The 16,252-nt window shown below is 38.4% G+C and overlaps 1 protein-coding gene across 8 annotated transcripts in view; it reads left to right on the forward strand.

The window, feature by feature from the left end:
• The window catches only part of SON (SON DNA and RNA binding protein), a 41,514-nt gene extending 25,758 nt beyond the window's left edge, over positions 1–15,756 (forward strand). For 2 of the 8 annotated variants that reach the window (XM_056327411.1, XM_056327412.1), the window contains exons 7-12: positions 2–112; positions 521–637; positions 7,929–8,076; positions 12,297–12,365; positions 12,455–12,570; positions 13,090–15,756. In XM_056327411.1, coding sequence (XP_056183386.1) covers positions 2–112; positions 521–637; positions 7,929–8,076; positions 12,297–12,365; positions 12,455–12,570; positions 13,090–13,248 — 720 coding nt within the window. In that variant the 3' untranslated portion in view covers positions 13,249–15,756. The other 6 variants (XR_008820025.1, XR_008820026.1, XR_008820027.1 and 3 more) reach the window with 6 other exon arrangements.
• The last annotated feature ends 496 nt before the right edge of the window (positions 15,757–16,252 follow it).

Consider the following 16,252-nt stretch of genomic DNA (forward strand, 5'->3'; position numbering starts at 1 on the left):
GGGTGTGGACATAACTACAGCTATGAATGATCGAGCCGTGGCTCAGAAAAGGCTTAATGAAAACACATTTGATTTAGAGGCCATGTGCATGTTAAATCGTGCACAGGAACAGGTATGTTGAAAATTTTCATCAGCATTTTGATGAACTTAAGCAAAGTAAATATTTACCATTCATACCAGCTGATTTTTCTTAAGGTATTTTAAGTACAGGTTTTTGGAAGCCCAGTTTATAGGCACTTGTTGAAGAATTCTACCTTTCAGTTTGCACTTCATAACAGTGATTTTGAGGATAAGCAAACCATGAACCATAAACTTGCTAGACTTTCTGCTCAGGCTTTAGGGTTAACTTACAAAGATGCTCTGCTTTCTGGAGCATCTGCTTATAAATGAGTGTTAATGAACACAGCACTAAACATCAGTGAGGCATCGTCATGAAAATTATTGAGAAGCAACAGAGAATTGCAAAGGAAAAATACGGAAAATTTCTATTTTGGTCTTACATTCGATTTTTATTTTGTAGATTGACGCCTGGGCTCAATCAAACTCCATACCTGGCCAGTTCACAGGAAGTACTGGAGCACAGATACTGTCCTCAGATGAGCTGACCAACAGTGGTCCCCAAGCATGGATTAGAAAGGTAGAAGTTACGCAGACATACTTGTCTAACTGTCACATTTTAAATAGCAGTGGAAGTATCGGAAAATGCAAAAAATGTGCCTTAAAAACCTATGGTAATGCATGTGTCAAGTACAACAGGTTGAGTTAAATCATTGTCTTTGATCAATTTAGATACTTGCTCCTGCTGTGTCCATTTTGTTGTGCATTAAGGTGTTGCTCATGGCAGAGTACTTCAATAAGGTGTGCGTCTGGTATTTGAGTCAGATTGGTTCATATATACTGTTACCTTACACTGAAATGGCATTCATGATTCTGGTATGGTTGCAGTGGTAGGTCCATCACTACTTTTATGGTATTGGAACAGATCAGGCAAGGTTTGATCCTGATGTTGTTGAAGTCAGTGATGTTTTGGCATCAACTTCAGTGAACCAAGTCCTGAACTGCCATTTTGTTTGACTTGGTTCTACCTGATCGCTACTTTGCCTCTATTTGTATCACCAGGGTTTTCTGGGAGCCAAAGATTTGGAGTATTGAACCAGGAGTTGCAGTTGGGTTAATAAGTTTAATGTCATCCTACAGTGAAGTAGTTACCTCTTACTCCAGGGTAATACTGGCTTATTTTTGGGGTGTGGTGCGTCATACATACATGCGTTTTATAAGTTTAATAATTCATGATTCATCTTTGAAAATGCATACTGAACTGGTTCTCTTCAAGAAGTAGAACTGAGGAATTCAAGCAATATCCACCTTTCAGACAAAAAGAATAATTAATTATGTTGGTCAGTCTTAACTAGTAATATAGTTGAGTATATGCTGTATCTGCTTATCCTTCCAGAACATAGCGTTAAGACAACCCTCGAAACTGGTAGGTTAGATTTGAGGCTTAGGGTAGAATTTTCCATAAAACTTGGTGTAAACTGAACACAGAAGTCTGGAATTACAACATCCCAAAAATAGAAATATTTTTGCCAAGATTCACTAACTTGTTTTTCCACTTTATATAGCCAGGCAATACAGAGAGCCAGGCAACACAGACATCCAAGTTACTTGCTAGATGGGAATCTTTTGAGCTCTGCTCAGTATTAATACAAAGCATACATGATAAAGTCTTATTTTAACAATTATTAATTTCTGAGATGGTAACAGGATGTTGGCTTTTGATGATTGCAATGATCGTCCCTGGCAGAGGAACTTAGAAATACAAAGCACTCGGCAGGGATGTATTGGTGAGAAAAGGAGAGCTTTTCTACCACGAGGCTTGTGAAAGGGATCAGCAAGCCTACGAGGGTTCTCCCTTCCTTGAGTGAGTTCCCAAGGCAGTGGAAAGGGAGCATCTGTGATTATCTCTTTCCCAAGCCTCTTCACCTCACTTTCATTCTTTGAGGTTCTGTGGTGTTTTTCTGTGCCTTACAGTAACGGGAGTGTCCACTAACAAAAAATAAGTGGAGAAGACAAGTGTGTTTTCCTCGGTCTTTCAACGTCATTCTTTGATCTACTTTAAAAAACAAACAAAACAAAAAAAAAAATCAACAAAATGCTTTGTATGGGGAAAATGAGAGAAGAGTCTGGTCTTTGGGTTGTGGACATGACTACTGTGAGGAGCAGAAGCATATTGGAACGTTTTGTTGAATCTAGAAATAAGAGTGAGCCAGCAGAAGGAAGCACTTCTGTCCTTCCCATAGCTGTAAAAACGCAGAGGTTTGCAGTAGTAGGCATCCTCCCTAGCAAGCATCATGTGGTTTGTCAGAAAGGAGGCTGCTACTGGAAACAAGAAGAGTTGTTGGGTGAAGAAGATGAGGACACAGTCCTCTTTTTCCTGCTCTGGCATTCCTCAGCTTGACTTCTTTTGCTCTTTCCAGGTTCCATATTTGCACACACATTCCATCAAACTCATGAAATGACAAGTAGTGATAGTCATGCGCCCTCTACAAAATGCATTAGGGGCTACACAAGACTCAACCTGGCTTTTTTAGGATGGTGGGGTCTGTGAAAGCCTTCACAAAACCTAGGTTTGATGAACTTAATGAGTCACTTACTGTGGTTAGAGAGTAATTTCACAGAAAAAAAAGTGAAGTAGGGATAATGGGTTATGAATGCATGTTATCTTTCTCAGTGATACGAATGCAAACTAACCATGAAATGCAAAGCACAGGTTGTATTCTACTTAGGCACTTGAAGTTGTATAACTTCGTTCCTGTTAATTACACAGTGTAGCACTGAAGTCGGATTCGTACCCCCTTTTTTGTCCTAGGAAAATGCATTTTAATGTTTTAAAAAAAAAAATTTTTTTTTTTTTTTTTTTTTAATTTTTCATTTGCTAGTAGGGCTGTGGAGTTTCTTGGGCTGTCTTGTATGTGTAAATTAGCGCAGTTTTCTGACTGAAGGTATTTGCCATTAAGGCATTGTGTGTCGGCAATTACCTTAAGTGATTCCCATAAGAGGACTTTTGGTCAAGCACTGTTTAGCAGAAACAGAGCCCGTGTCAGCTAGTTATTTGTGTATCATTAAACAAAGAATTAGAACATGTGCAGACATTGTGATTGGCACAAAACTGGATAGATGTAACAAAAGAGTGCTGTCAGGAGAGGAGGAGAACTGAAGTACTTGAGGAACCTGTTTGATAAGCGCTGTCTTCACTTTGCATTTCTTGGATTTCAGCTCTTTTTTTGTACTTTAAAAATTACTCTGGAGAGGTAATATGTACTCAAACCAAAATATGCCTGCAGTTTCAGTTTTATCTCAATGTAATTTTTGAGGGATTTAGTTACTGAAGTGGTTAATGTGGCATTCTTGAATGATCGGCATACCAATTAGAAGTATGGTTTATTTTTCTAAGTAATGTGCTTATTCTTAATGTTTATGCCTAGGGTTCTGAGCAGTATTTATAAAGGCATAATAATGCTGTTAGGTTTCCTGTATCATTAAAACAGACTTATGAACAGTATTATCTTTTTCTTTTGAAAAGTGGTTTCTGTTTCAGTTTATCATCATTGGTGTAATCAGTTCACAAATACTACTTACTTACTCTGGAGGTTGCTTCTTTTGTTTCTTTCCTTGTTTCTTACAAATACACTATGCCGCTGAATAAACGTCAGATCAGAGGAAGTGGTCAATTTTATTTTTTTTTTCTCAAGCAAATTCTGTTGAGGTCTACTTACTCAGACTTTCCCAGACTCACCACTTCTTTTCTGGATTTATCAGCCTAGTTCTATAGCCTAAACTTGCTCTCCAAAACAAGGTTTCTGCAACATTTTATGTGCACAGGGTAATGCCTCAGGATCAGTTTCATTTAGTTGTGCTAAAGCACGACACAGTTGTGCCATGTATGGCACATTAGAATGCTCTGCTTTGTGTAGTAGGTTCTGAGGAGTTAAAGCGTTCCTTCCGTTATTCACAGCCATAGCAGATGAGTAAAACGCATGCTAATAATGGAGGTAAAACTAAGTCTTGTGGTTGCCACTTGGAGAAGGACTGCTGACCTTCTGACAAGGCCACTTGTATTTTCACTGCCTTATACAACACAATGAGCTTTTCTTGGAAATGAAGGCCACATGGCAAGGCAAATCAACTTGATGTGATCTTGGACTGGCTCCCTGTTCAGTACTCAAAATGTTTTTTCCTCCAGCTATCCTCAGTTTAATTTCTGCTGATTGTATGTACAAGCTGTGAACAGAAGCTCTTGAAGCTGATGGTGAGCGTAGGTTTTGTGAGGCATTTGATGGGATTCTTCAGAAAGGTATTCTTCCTCTTATATGGGGGAAGGAATGTGGCTGCTGCTTAAAGTGCCAGTTTATTTTATGGAAAATTCAGTTACTTTGCAGTTTTGCCAAGATAGATGCTTGTTCCTGGTACTTGACTTGGAGAAATTCTTTGGAGTTAGTCTTAAAGTAATCTTTAAGACAGCCCATTCTGCTTTAGCTGAAACTGTCCACCTAGTGCCTTTAAGGCTTTGTTGTCTTTTGCTTAATGAATTATTGCTCAAAAGAAATAAACCTTCCTTCTGACAGAACTTAAGTTTTAGAGCCATGTCAGCATTGTGAGAAGGAATGGGTATTTTCTTTTCAGAGAGCAGAAACTGATGATGTATTTCAAGATCTCTTACATAATTATGGCTTTAATGTTTTGGATGTTGCGGGTGCTGTTAGATTGTTAAGTTTGGGGAAAGGACAGCATACAGCATTGAAGACTGCTGTTGCAGTTAATAGCTGTGAGTGTCCAACTTGTGTTCCAGAAAAAAACCCTGTAAAATAATCTTTGAGGTGTGATTTTTTTTTTTTTTTTTTTTAATTACGATTTGCTTGTTTGAACCCTTAAATGCTAATTCAGGCATTCATGTCCTCCCAGATTTGCTGCCCTCACATATGTCTAAAAGAGGAATGGTCTTAATTAAAGTTCATTTAAAACCCTCTTAAGCGATTGGTTTTACTCTGTAGCCTTCTTGTTAAAGAATAAGTGTTGACAAAAGAGTGTGGCTTACTTAGTTGTGTCCATCTGCTGGCAGAATGGAAGTGTGCTTTATTTGGCAGACCTTTCATGGATTTTAGAGATCAAAAGATGAGAAAAATTGTATTAAATTCTCATGCAGGCTTACTCAAATTGAGATCAATGAATGAAAGAAAACAATTGTTTTGTGAATAATTAGTTGATTCTGGCAACAGTAACCAAATAACTTAGAAACCTGGGGGTTTATTGTATTACATACTTTTCAATTTTATATCCTCCTTATGGGCCAGATCTGCAAGGGTACATAGCTTGTAAGTAGTTCTGTAAGACTTGGCCTTTTATGATTTTTAAAACTGAAAAGAAACGTATGTCTTCCCTGCTCTTGGTAACGTTTCTACTATTTCTATGTTTTCAAATGGAATTACAAATACAGCACTAGTTCTTACCCATACTGTAGTAAGTCATGGGCTGAGTGAAGTATGTCATTAAATTATAAAAAAGTAGTTAGACAATATAATAGTACATGTGACATTAGAATTTATATTCAGTTTATTATTTAAAAAGACCCCAAACAACCAAAAAACCAAAACCAGGATGGAAAGATGAACTTTTTCCCCTGCGGCTGGTCTTCTCTGCTTCTTCAGTAAACTGAATCGAAGTAGGCTTCTCCTGGCTCCTTTCATGTTGGTACCAGAGTTACTTCAGTTAGCCTTTTAGTGTGATGTACAAGTACAGCTTTTCTGTAAAGAAACAAAACTTACATATCTAATTCCTTGTTGTCTTGGTTCTGCTGTATGTGTTTGAGAGTCAGCATAGTGTAAAAAATTCACACTAAAGTTACCAGATAGGATTCTGAATTCACACATTAGAAGAGGTGTTTTTAGTAAAGTGCACTTCGGAATGTAGAACTCTATTTACAGTATTTGGAATTTGTTCAGGCTCTGGTAATCCCTATACAGGAGCTCAGGGCTTTGATTTTTAACTACAAATAGTAGTATTTTGGTTCCATTCTTCCTACACCAATCCTAACCCCACATCAGTGCATTTCCAGGTGTGGTGAGAAGGCTGTGTAACATTAAAACGACCTCATCAAGAAATTGCACTCTTGTCATTTGTGAACTGAATACACACTGGTGATAATGAAACAGATGTTTATTTTGAAAATTCTATCATTGCAAAGCAGGTACAAAAGAGGAATCGGAACCCAGGGTGACATTGACTGGGGTTTGTATCATTCTCGGCATGGTTGCCCTTTTCTAATGAGAGGTTCCTGGAAAAGAGAGGGGAGGATGAAAATGGAAGTAAGTAAAAGTCATTTTAGGTGTATAGCTCGAGGCAGTTCGTATCAAAGAAACTGATTATCTCTGTGTACACACACACTGCATGGTCTGCACCAGTCAGAAAAAAAGTTGAACTGGAGAGGTGCACTTAGCCTCTACTCTTCCATCAGACCACTTTGTTACTAAGTGCAGCATCCAGTTGCATGATTGATAGGTATTTACTGTTTAATAGATAAATATTTGGAGGAGTCCTACCACAATCTTCAACAACTACTTTTTTTTTTAGAATTTTTAGAATTTTTTAACACCACGTATGGTGGGGATTACACACATGCACCATAGTGTGTGTCAGTTGCCAATTTGAAATCCCCTTAAAAATACATTATCCTTAGTCTCTGCAAAAGTAAGACTTCTGGTTTTGTTTACGTACAAATCAAAACCAAGGACCTCAGTCCTTTGTCCAAATCTGGGAAATGCTTACTTTTGCAACCACAACTCAAACTAAAGGAGGAAAAAAACAACACTGTTCTATTAATTTGCTTTGATAGTAAGTAAAATTTTCACAAAACTACTAGGCATTGTATCATCTAACCTACTATGCAAAATAACTGATGGACTTATCAGTGCCAGTGTGTAAACTTGTATATTTTAAGGCAAGCAATTTTTTGCTGTGATGGAAATGATTGACTTACTTATTGGGTCAGTGGGGGGGGCAGAAGAGAGATGATAGTTCACAGAATAACCTGTGAACTTTCACCCCTCTATATGGAAACTTGTTTCAGGGTCAAATCCTTGTAGCTGCCTTCTTGCCACGGTCAATGCCAGCCCTACTATTCACAACACTGCGGCCATCGAGGCCTAGGTACGTAAACATTTAAGGAGTTTTTAAAGTTCTTTACATCAAAACAGATTTTTAAAATTTCTGTTTATAAGCTTTCACCATTTAACAACTATTATGTTAATGATGATTTGAAAGAATGTGAAGACTGCTGCTGCTAAACTGTGTGGCTAAGCGCCTTTTTTTCCTTTTTTTAAAAAAAAGAGAAACCTGTATGTTTCATGTGGATTTTCAGAGTAGAACTTGAATGTGCAACTGCTGTGTAATAAAATGGGGAAGGTTTTTTTAATATTTAAAATATGCCTAAACACTATGTGAATGTCATTGCTAAATGTGCTTGTATTTTGTTCAACAACTAGGTACACTTGGCACACGTGTTGCCAGTTAAACAGTTAACACTGCCTCCTTTCACAAGATGAGAAGAGATGCATTGGAACCAAAGTAGCGTGTTTAAAAATGGACGGTTATCATTTTATTAAATACATATGTCTGAAACGGTCACTTGCCACTTTTGGATTGCATTAGAATTTTCTTAAGTTGTTCTTTTTTGAAAACATTGATTTGTCTCGTGTGTCTGCGTGAATTCTGGTTTATACAAAATGTTAATGTATATAAAGCTAAGGTGTATTTTTTTTTTTTAATTGAATCTGTGAAAGGTTGTTAGAAACATTTTTTTGGAAGCTCCCACTTATTTTTTACAATCCCAGTGCTAACTTTAGGACTTGTTTTACTTTTCTTTTTCTGGATAGGATCAGTTCTTAAGAGCAGCCCCTGTAACTGGAGGAATGGGAGCTCAACTGATGAGAAAAATGGGCTGGAGAGAAGGAGAAGGGCTTGGGAAAAACAAAGAAGGCAGCGTTGAGCCGATAATGGTTGATTTTAAGACAGATCGAAAAGGTAAGCCCTTCCTTAAATGTCTTATGGCAGTATAAACTTACCATGTGTGTTTTGGAGGTAGGCAAAATAACTTTGAAATAGTAAGCTTTTTGTGGGTACAGCTTCACTGTAAAAGTTAACAGAATGATGCAGATGATTTTGGTACTAGTTTTTTCAAGCCCTGGATTATATATATAGGCTTTGTCCTTACACCTGTGAACTCTTCCAGACATTCTGTGCCTTTCCTAACTTTCACTTTCCATTTTCAAAAGTGCTTCTCAGTGGTTCTTTAATTAGAGATGTAGTTTAGTTGGATGTATGGAGAATGCACAGACAGGGAAGTGAATTGTGGAAAAGTTGCCATGGTTGTTCTGGAGAAAGTGGCTGAAGCCAGGAGTTGGGGCAGTATAGGAGACTGAGTGGTTCAGTCGGTTCTCAACTGGGGTGAAGGACAGAGGTGAGAGCTAGAGCTGAGTTCCTGCTGCCTTTCAGCTGAAGTCCTGACATGAACAGGCTGGCATATCGATGGTTTTAGGTCTTAGAAATGGATTGTTTCCTTTTTTGTCCATCTGATCTCATTGCTGTTCCATCTCCTAGTTTGATCCTGCTGCAGGCAAGCACCTCTGCTCAGCTACAGTGATGTTTCTCTGATTGTTTCCAAAGATTGCTTTAGCAGTTCCCTCCTCTTTTGTTTTTGTTGTGGGTTTGTTGGTTTTTTTCTTTTTTGTATAGTCCATGGCCACAGATGGAGAACTGTTGCACTTGTCTGACTTGATTCAAAAGAACTGTCCTTTTAATTACAGGCAGCGTGCTGCTGCTTAAGCTGGGGCAGCATGGTTTGTATGATTGGCCATCTTGCCAGCATATGTAGCAAGAGTTCTGTTTTCAGAGTGAATGTTTACGAACATTTTCTATCTGAAATACCTATACAAGTTCTAACCATTTTAAATACAAGATGTAGAATTTCAGCAGTCAAGATTTATAATTTAATTGTTCTATTATGCATGTTACCAAAATCAACACTGTTTGCAGGAAAACAAATTCTTACTATTGTCCTCCTAAATATTTTTATAAAACTGGGAATTTATTACTATATTAAATAGGTCACATCTAATATCAGTGCATGAAAATACTTTGAATTATGAGTCTGTGTTAGCTTTTTTCAGTGCTCGTAATTGAGCTCAGAAGAAAACAATGCATGTAAATGCACATGTTCTGAAGTTCATTTGCAGAGATACTGTTGGATTTGAAGGAATCTTTAGCTGTCAAAATGGCTAGATCTTAACACAGAGGTGTAGTTCAGTACTGCTCTGGTGACCAAGCTAGTGGTGAAAGTATAATTTAAACATTTCAATATTAAATGCGAAGAGGTAGAAAATGAGAAAACAAGCCTAGGTTATGAAAATACTCATGGCTTTCTAAATTCTGAAGACCTCCTAGCATGTATAAATGGAGAAGTGCAACAGTCTCAGAGTACAGAACACAATAATACAGACGACTTTGTTTTATATGAACAATGACCAAATTTGCTTTTCAGCTGTTTTTCTTCTGTGTGCAACCTTTCTGTTTAAAGAAAGGAGAGGGAACAAAAAAAAAAAAAGATACTTCATGACAGAATGATTGCCAAGAAAACTTTTGAAAAACATTTTGTTCCTGTTATTTAGTTACTGTGATCTTTGTAGATGTTGTCTTGTAAAGTTCTCACTGCTGGTAAGAGTTCCTTCATTTTAGCTTGATTAATATTAGTCAGAGGGAAGAAATGGAAAACAGTCAATTTCAGTATTGTTTTCTCCAGCAGGATTTTTGTGGTGAGGAGGGAAGAGTTCTGTTCATTATGTTCATTATGTTGCTTGCTTCTTGTCACATCATAGGAAAGAGACCATGTTGCTACACAACCTGTGATTGTTTTGAACATTAAAAACATTTTGGTGATACACACCTGTGTCACAGCTCAGCTTTCCAGTTCTAGAAGTGTGCCCTGGGATTCTCATGTGGTTTCTGATATAAATTTCCTTAACGTCTGCAGAATTTGATACTGAAGTTTCAAGCGTCAAGCCCTAAGGCCTGAGACAGGATCCAGTCCTCAATTTGCTAGGCATTCTGTAACAGAGTTTTCTCTTTCTGCTTCAGAATGCTCGGTCTTCAATAACAATTGAAAATGTTAGATGGAGTTAAAGGATGCCTCCCCTGGCATGTGACAGATTTATCTGAAAATACTGATAACCCTAGTGATGGCCAGGCTTTGCATAATTTCAATAGTTCTCAAATATTACTATCGTATATGCAACCATATCCCATAATTTCCACAAATAATATAGAGGGGTTCTGTGTTGACAAAGAATAATCTTTCATGTTGAGCCAACCAAGTCTATAATATAGGGAGACAGCTTGCATTATGAAGAGGCAGCATGCATGTTTCATGCGTTACAAAGAAGCAACTGAATAGTGACCGTACACGTATGATGGGTAGCTGAAAAGGTTATTCAAACATTAGTGTTTTTTGATGCTTAAATATATAAAAAGTCAGTTCTATTTTTTTAAAGTTCTGTGTAGAGGTTTAAGGAAAATGCAGAAATTTATACAAGGAGTCTGTTATTAAGACAGACTGTAAGGAGTATCTGCTATGAAGTAACTGTTACTAAGTCTGTTACTAAGTATTGTTTTGTAAGGGTTTTACACACGTTTTTAGAACTTATCCCCCAAATAAAATACTGTTTCTAGATACAGGAGCCGGCAGTTTGCTGAGGAGTTACTCAACAGGCTGCACTAAGAGGTGAACCGCAAGGTTGTCTGCCTTTGCCATAGCTTTCCCTTAGACTCTGTTTTTTCCAGATGCTGAGTGAGACCTGTAGTTCTCTCACAGGCAGCACTGAAAACAAACCCTCCTTGACCTTTGCTGTCAGCCAGTAAATTGTTGGTTGTCCGTGTTCAAAGAATCTTGGTCCGTCAGCAAAGCTTGTCAGAGTCCATTGCAGCTTTTTTGAAAATACCTTTTGAGGTACCAGGTACCAGGTGTGGAAGACAAGTGTCAGCAACTTAGAGTGAGTGGGACACAGTATTAATGTGAAGAATGACATGAGAGCTTTTTCTTTGGTGGAAGTCTTGTGTTTATTTTGGATATAAGATTCTGTAAGGAAAAAACCAACAACTTTGTTTCAATGATTGTTGTCTGTGAGGGTTTCATACCACTTGAAAAGTCCCTAATTAGGAGCTGCGTGAATATTAGGATGAAAATCCGGTAAGGAGGGGAGGATTTTCTTGTAAAGCAAAACAAATCAAAATGCCAACCAAAGATGAAGGAACAGGAAGAAACTGGAAAAATTGCAGTATCTCCCTGTCTTTATTCACACCAGGAACAGAAACAAATTGAGGTAAGAAACAAAAGTAATATTGAAGGATTGAAGTCCAAGAAACTCTGAAAAAACGGACAGGTATTTTGTTCGTGTGTATTTAAGATGAAGGCAAAATGAATGGAGAGAAAATTGAGTTGCTTCCTACGCATGGCATGGTTACTGGCATGTGATACGTTTTTGGCAATTACTACATTTTATTTCTTACTCTTGTAAGATTTTAAGAAGAAAAATGTCCAGCTTCCATGTTTCACAGTGACTTCCACTGGAACTTGTGCTCTTTGTACTGACTTGAGGCCCAGTCGGATGCTTTGCTTCTGCTTTGTATTCAGATGTGATTGAGATTACGGTAATTGGGCTGTGAACTTGTACATAAAGGATAAGTATATGAATACCATTAAGTAAAAAGGGAATGTTACAAGAACACTGTATCAGTCGTATCGCAAAAGAACATACTAGGTACGCTTTTTACTGTTCAATGGACATAATGTAAATGCTTAGCATGTTAGAGGCAAACTGTTAAGGTAGTGGATGAATTTTGGGTTGCACAGAACAAATACTGCGAGAGAATTTTTTTTAGGTGTATCTCTTTGTTCAGTGTTTCTCCAAAGAGGGCACTGAAAACTGGGTGTTTCCTGGCTTGCATAAGGTCAGTTAAAGTTTTCTACTACCTGGTTTGTTAAGAGTCTGACTAGAGCAGTTGAGAAGAATGTTGTGTAGTACGGAGGGGGAAGAAATGCTGGATGAAAGGGAGGTTTGAAAGACTTCTGAAAAGATAGTTGTATGGTGTCTCCAGGTTTCATCTCCACTGATACATGTTAGTGCTTTAGTGATGAGAATACAGAAATCAGGTGTGAATCGTAAATGTAAACTGTATTGTGTTTTGTTTAGGGCTTGTTGCTGTGGGAGAGAAGGCACAAAAGAGATCTGGACATTACGTTGTGATGAAGGATCTTTCAGGTAAGATTCTTACTCATCTAAAATTAAACTCATTTAAAATGACCGCTTTGATAGTGGCATTGAAATTTCAAATACATTTTATCTTTAAGGTAAACACCCAGTTTCTGCATTGATGGAGATCTGTAACAAAAGAAGATGGTCACCACCTGAATTTGTGTTGGTGGATGATAGTGGGCCTGATCATCGCAAACATTTTATCTTTAAGGTACGTTTTGAGTTTCCTCGTTTGCTGTTGGCTTCCTAATTTGTGTTTGTATACAAACATGTGAGCCGTCTCGGGGGCGGCTGAGGACTGCTAAGCACTGTCTCGATGCTAAGTCCTGTTTCTGTGCAGGCCAAATCAGTGCTCTCGAGCACATTAACCTGAAAATCTGTCAAGAAACACACCATTTCACTTCTTAATAAAATGATTAACCGATGTGGTGTCATATTCTTGCAGGTGTGATGTTAAGTCTTACTGTTGCAAAGGTAATGAGCAAAATGTAGTTGTTCTTTGTCCTTCAGTTTTATCTTAAGATGCGGGCTTTTTTTTTCACATAGTATCTTGTATTAGCAGTTACTTTTTGGAAACAATTCTGCTTCCAAACCAGGTGTGGATTTTGTCTACCGCTAAAGAGGAATTGCGTAGAGAATGTGCTTAAAGGAGCTGTGCAGGGCTGGCTCAGAACAGAAGTGGAGAGGCACTTGCTGACACTTTCTTCTTTCCTCCCTCTTTCCCAAACAGGTGAGAGTCAATGGAAATGAATATAGGCCTACTTTTGCCAGCCTTAATAAGAAGCATGCTAAAGCCACAGCAGCAACTGCGGCTCTCCAAGCGATGGGACTTGTACCAAAGGAAAGCATGGTTAATACCACCATGTTTAGGAGTGCCTCACACCGCTAGATATTGTTTTTTATATTGACATTATTTCAGATAATTTTACTCTGCACAAAAAATGGTATTTGCCCTTTCATGTTGTAAATACATTGGCAATTCCCACGTTGTAAAAACTGTACAGACACCTTCAGGTTTTTCTTTTGTACCATCAAAATGTATTTAAATCATACTTAGTTTTTGGTATGTTTATATTGTTTACATTAGTGATGTAATTATTTCTTAAATGACTAAATCAGACGACAGACTCTGGAGGCATCAGTAATCTAAACCCTTGTTTTAAAACTCATGCAATTTCTCTTCAATACGGAATGTTAACACTTTCATACTGTTTTGTACTATGCTGCAGTTTTCCCTGGTCTCGGTAAAGCTACTCGTGCGCTTTTGCCTACAGCTGGTAAAAGGTCGTGTGGCTTACCTTAGTCTAGTCGAGGCTGGCGTGTACTGCTGGACAGATACCGGGCCAGTACTGTGACCCCTGCGAGAGCGTGCGGCGCTAGCCCTGTTGTACAGCGTTAACGCTGCGGCTTCTCTTTGAATTTTGCTCGGGGGTTTAACTTGGCAGTGCACTGCAACTGGCCATACAGCCCATACTCTAGGACCTTCGTTATTAGGCAAAAAGACTTGCTTTCAAAGGGATGGCAGAAAGTCCAGCAATGGAACCGATAAGACTTGCGATGTAAAGGTGACTCTCCCTGCATGTTCTAAGAAGGGGGATGATGGAGTTGTCTATTCCAAACAAATTAACACACTGCCTGATGTTGATTGTATGAATTTGTGGTTAATGTGAATTTTAAACTCTAACAGATCTACAACTGGATTTGGGGGGGAGGGAGGGGGTAGAATGACGCTTAAATTGTTGTACCCAACTTGGTCAATAAAGCAGCACAAGTTCATAATCTTAATCACTGGTCAGTAAGCAGTAATTAAAATGTATGCCAAAACAACTTTTTGAAGAGACGCACAGTATAAAAGTACGCTTTATGAAGATCACCAGCAGCTGTTAGGGTTGCAGAATCAGTTTTAGTCGTTCTTGGTTGCTTTGGACGATTACCAAATTAACTCCTTGGGCTTAAATTTTGTGTAATGGTACTCTGCCTTCAAGGAGACGGCCTGATCCAGAGTTTTGGCAGTTTGACAAGGGGGAGGATGTCGAGAGCTTTTCCTTCCTTTCCCCCTTCCCTTTTTTTCTTTTTAATTTAAGAAGTATTAGTACTTTAGTTATGTGCACTTTGAATTGGAAAAGGCATTGTACACCTCTTGCCAGATTTGTCTGAGTTACGAGTGTGTTGCCAGGATTTACGGATTCTAGTAGTTCAGGTGCTTATTTCAGAAGTCTTTTTGAGGTCTCCTGTATCACCTACTGACCAGAGCTTCATCTGGGACAGGAACAAAACAGTTTGTCCACAGTCAGGCTGTGCTCAGGCCTAAAGCCAATGATCTTTGCAAGGGTGGTAGGAACATGGAGGTGAAGAACGACTAGTACCTCTTCTTCCACAAAGGTGACTTGTGTGTATTTTGTCAACTGTTACGAACAAGGTGTCTTGTCTTTACCCTGAAGGGACGAGGATCGATGTCTCATGTTGTGTACAGCAGAGAAATGGTATTTGGTTCTCCACACACGCTTCCAAGGAACAAAGCCCCTTACTAGTCTGTCAAAGTGCTCTAGAAATGCTTAAGTTAATCTCAATTTTCATGGAGATAGTTGTCTTGAATTAAACTTTTTTCCCTTTGGCTTCTCGCCTTCAGTCTCTGACTAAATATTTGAAGATCTCCTTGCCTTGCTTGCCGAACTAGTTGGAAGGTGTGTCTAAAAAGCCAAAAGTAAATAGGGTACAGTGATGGGAAGATCTGCTCTGGGGAGAACTGGGGTCATAGCTGAAGTCTGGCTTTTTGATGTACAACTCAAAGTAATTAACTCGGGATGTGGGAGCAGCTCCCAGTTACCCTCGTGCTTAAATGTCTGGTTTGATAGAGCTGCAACACCAGAGATGTTGATCATTCTTTTTAGTCTGTGGCGTCCATGTCAGCGCTGGTCTCATGGCTGTACAATATCAAATCTGGGAACATGCAATCTCTTGTACTTGTTGTTTTGTTCTTTTTTTCTTGGTCTGTATTCCCCATGTATAATGTAAAGATACATGTTATCTCACAGCAGCAAGGAGCAGATATGAATTCAGTCCCATTGAAGACTCCATTTAAAAAATAACTATTTAGGAAAGTTCTGGATTTCATGCCTTAAAGATGTGGTACTGTATGTGGATTTAATCTTTGGTCTTAAGGAAGACTTGTAAAAAAAAAAAAAAAATTAAGGTCTGTAATGCCCTAATTATGACAGTTCTTGATTTTGAGGTTTCTGTTTTAGTTTCATTCCTTGTTGTTTAGAATGATACATGAATCTAAAGCTAGTGCAGCAATGTGTTTCTGTTAAATATGTAAATTTGAATTGGTTTGAGTGTCCTTTGCATGCAGGAATAGATAAGTAGTGATATATTAAAAAGAACAACTAGGAAACACTCTCTTGGAACCTGGTTATTTATGCAGCACTTCAGCTGTCTTAAAGGTGAATAGTCTGTGACTCCCGCTGATGGAAGGTGTGATCTGTTTGGCCGTTTGATTTCCTTTTGCTGCAGAATTATTTTCCTAGAAGTAACCTTGAAAGTGCTTCTGACTTCCCTGTCATGCAGGGGAGGAGCATTTTGAAACAGGTGCCTGAGAACTTGCAGCCAGCTTCCACCAGAACTATTTTTTTGGCAGTCTTCTAAGTTGTAGGTTTTTCATAGTTAGGACTGGAGGAGCAGGAAGGGGAAGTTCTTCTGTCTTGGAAAATTTGAAATTGCTTCTTGAAGTGCAAAAACCTCTATGAAGTCCCAGTCGGCCCAAACAAATCATAGTTGTGATGAATACTCAGCCATTCAGACAGGTTTAAATAAAACTTAATGCTCTAAGAGCATCTGGAATAATGGTAATATCTACTGCAAATGTAGGTGGAAGAGCAGCAGGCTGGCTAGTG

This window comes from Falco biarmicus, chromosome 2 (genome assembly GCF_023638135.1).
Source record: "Falco biarmicus isolate bFalBia1 chromosome 2, bFalBia1.pri, whole genome shotgun sequence".
Lineage (NCBI taxonomy): Eukaryota > Metazoa > Chordata > Aves > Falconiformes > Falconidae > Falco > Falco biarmicus.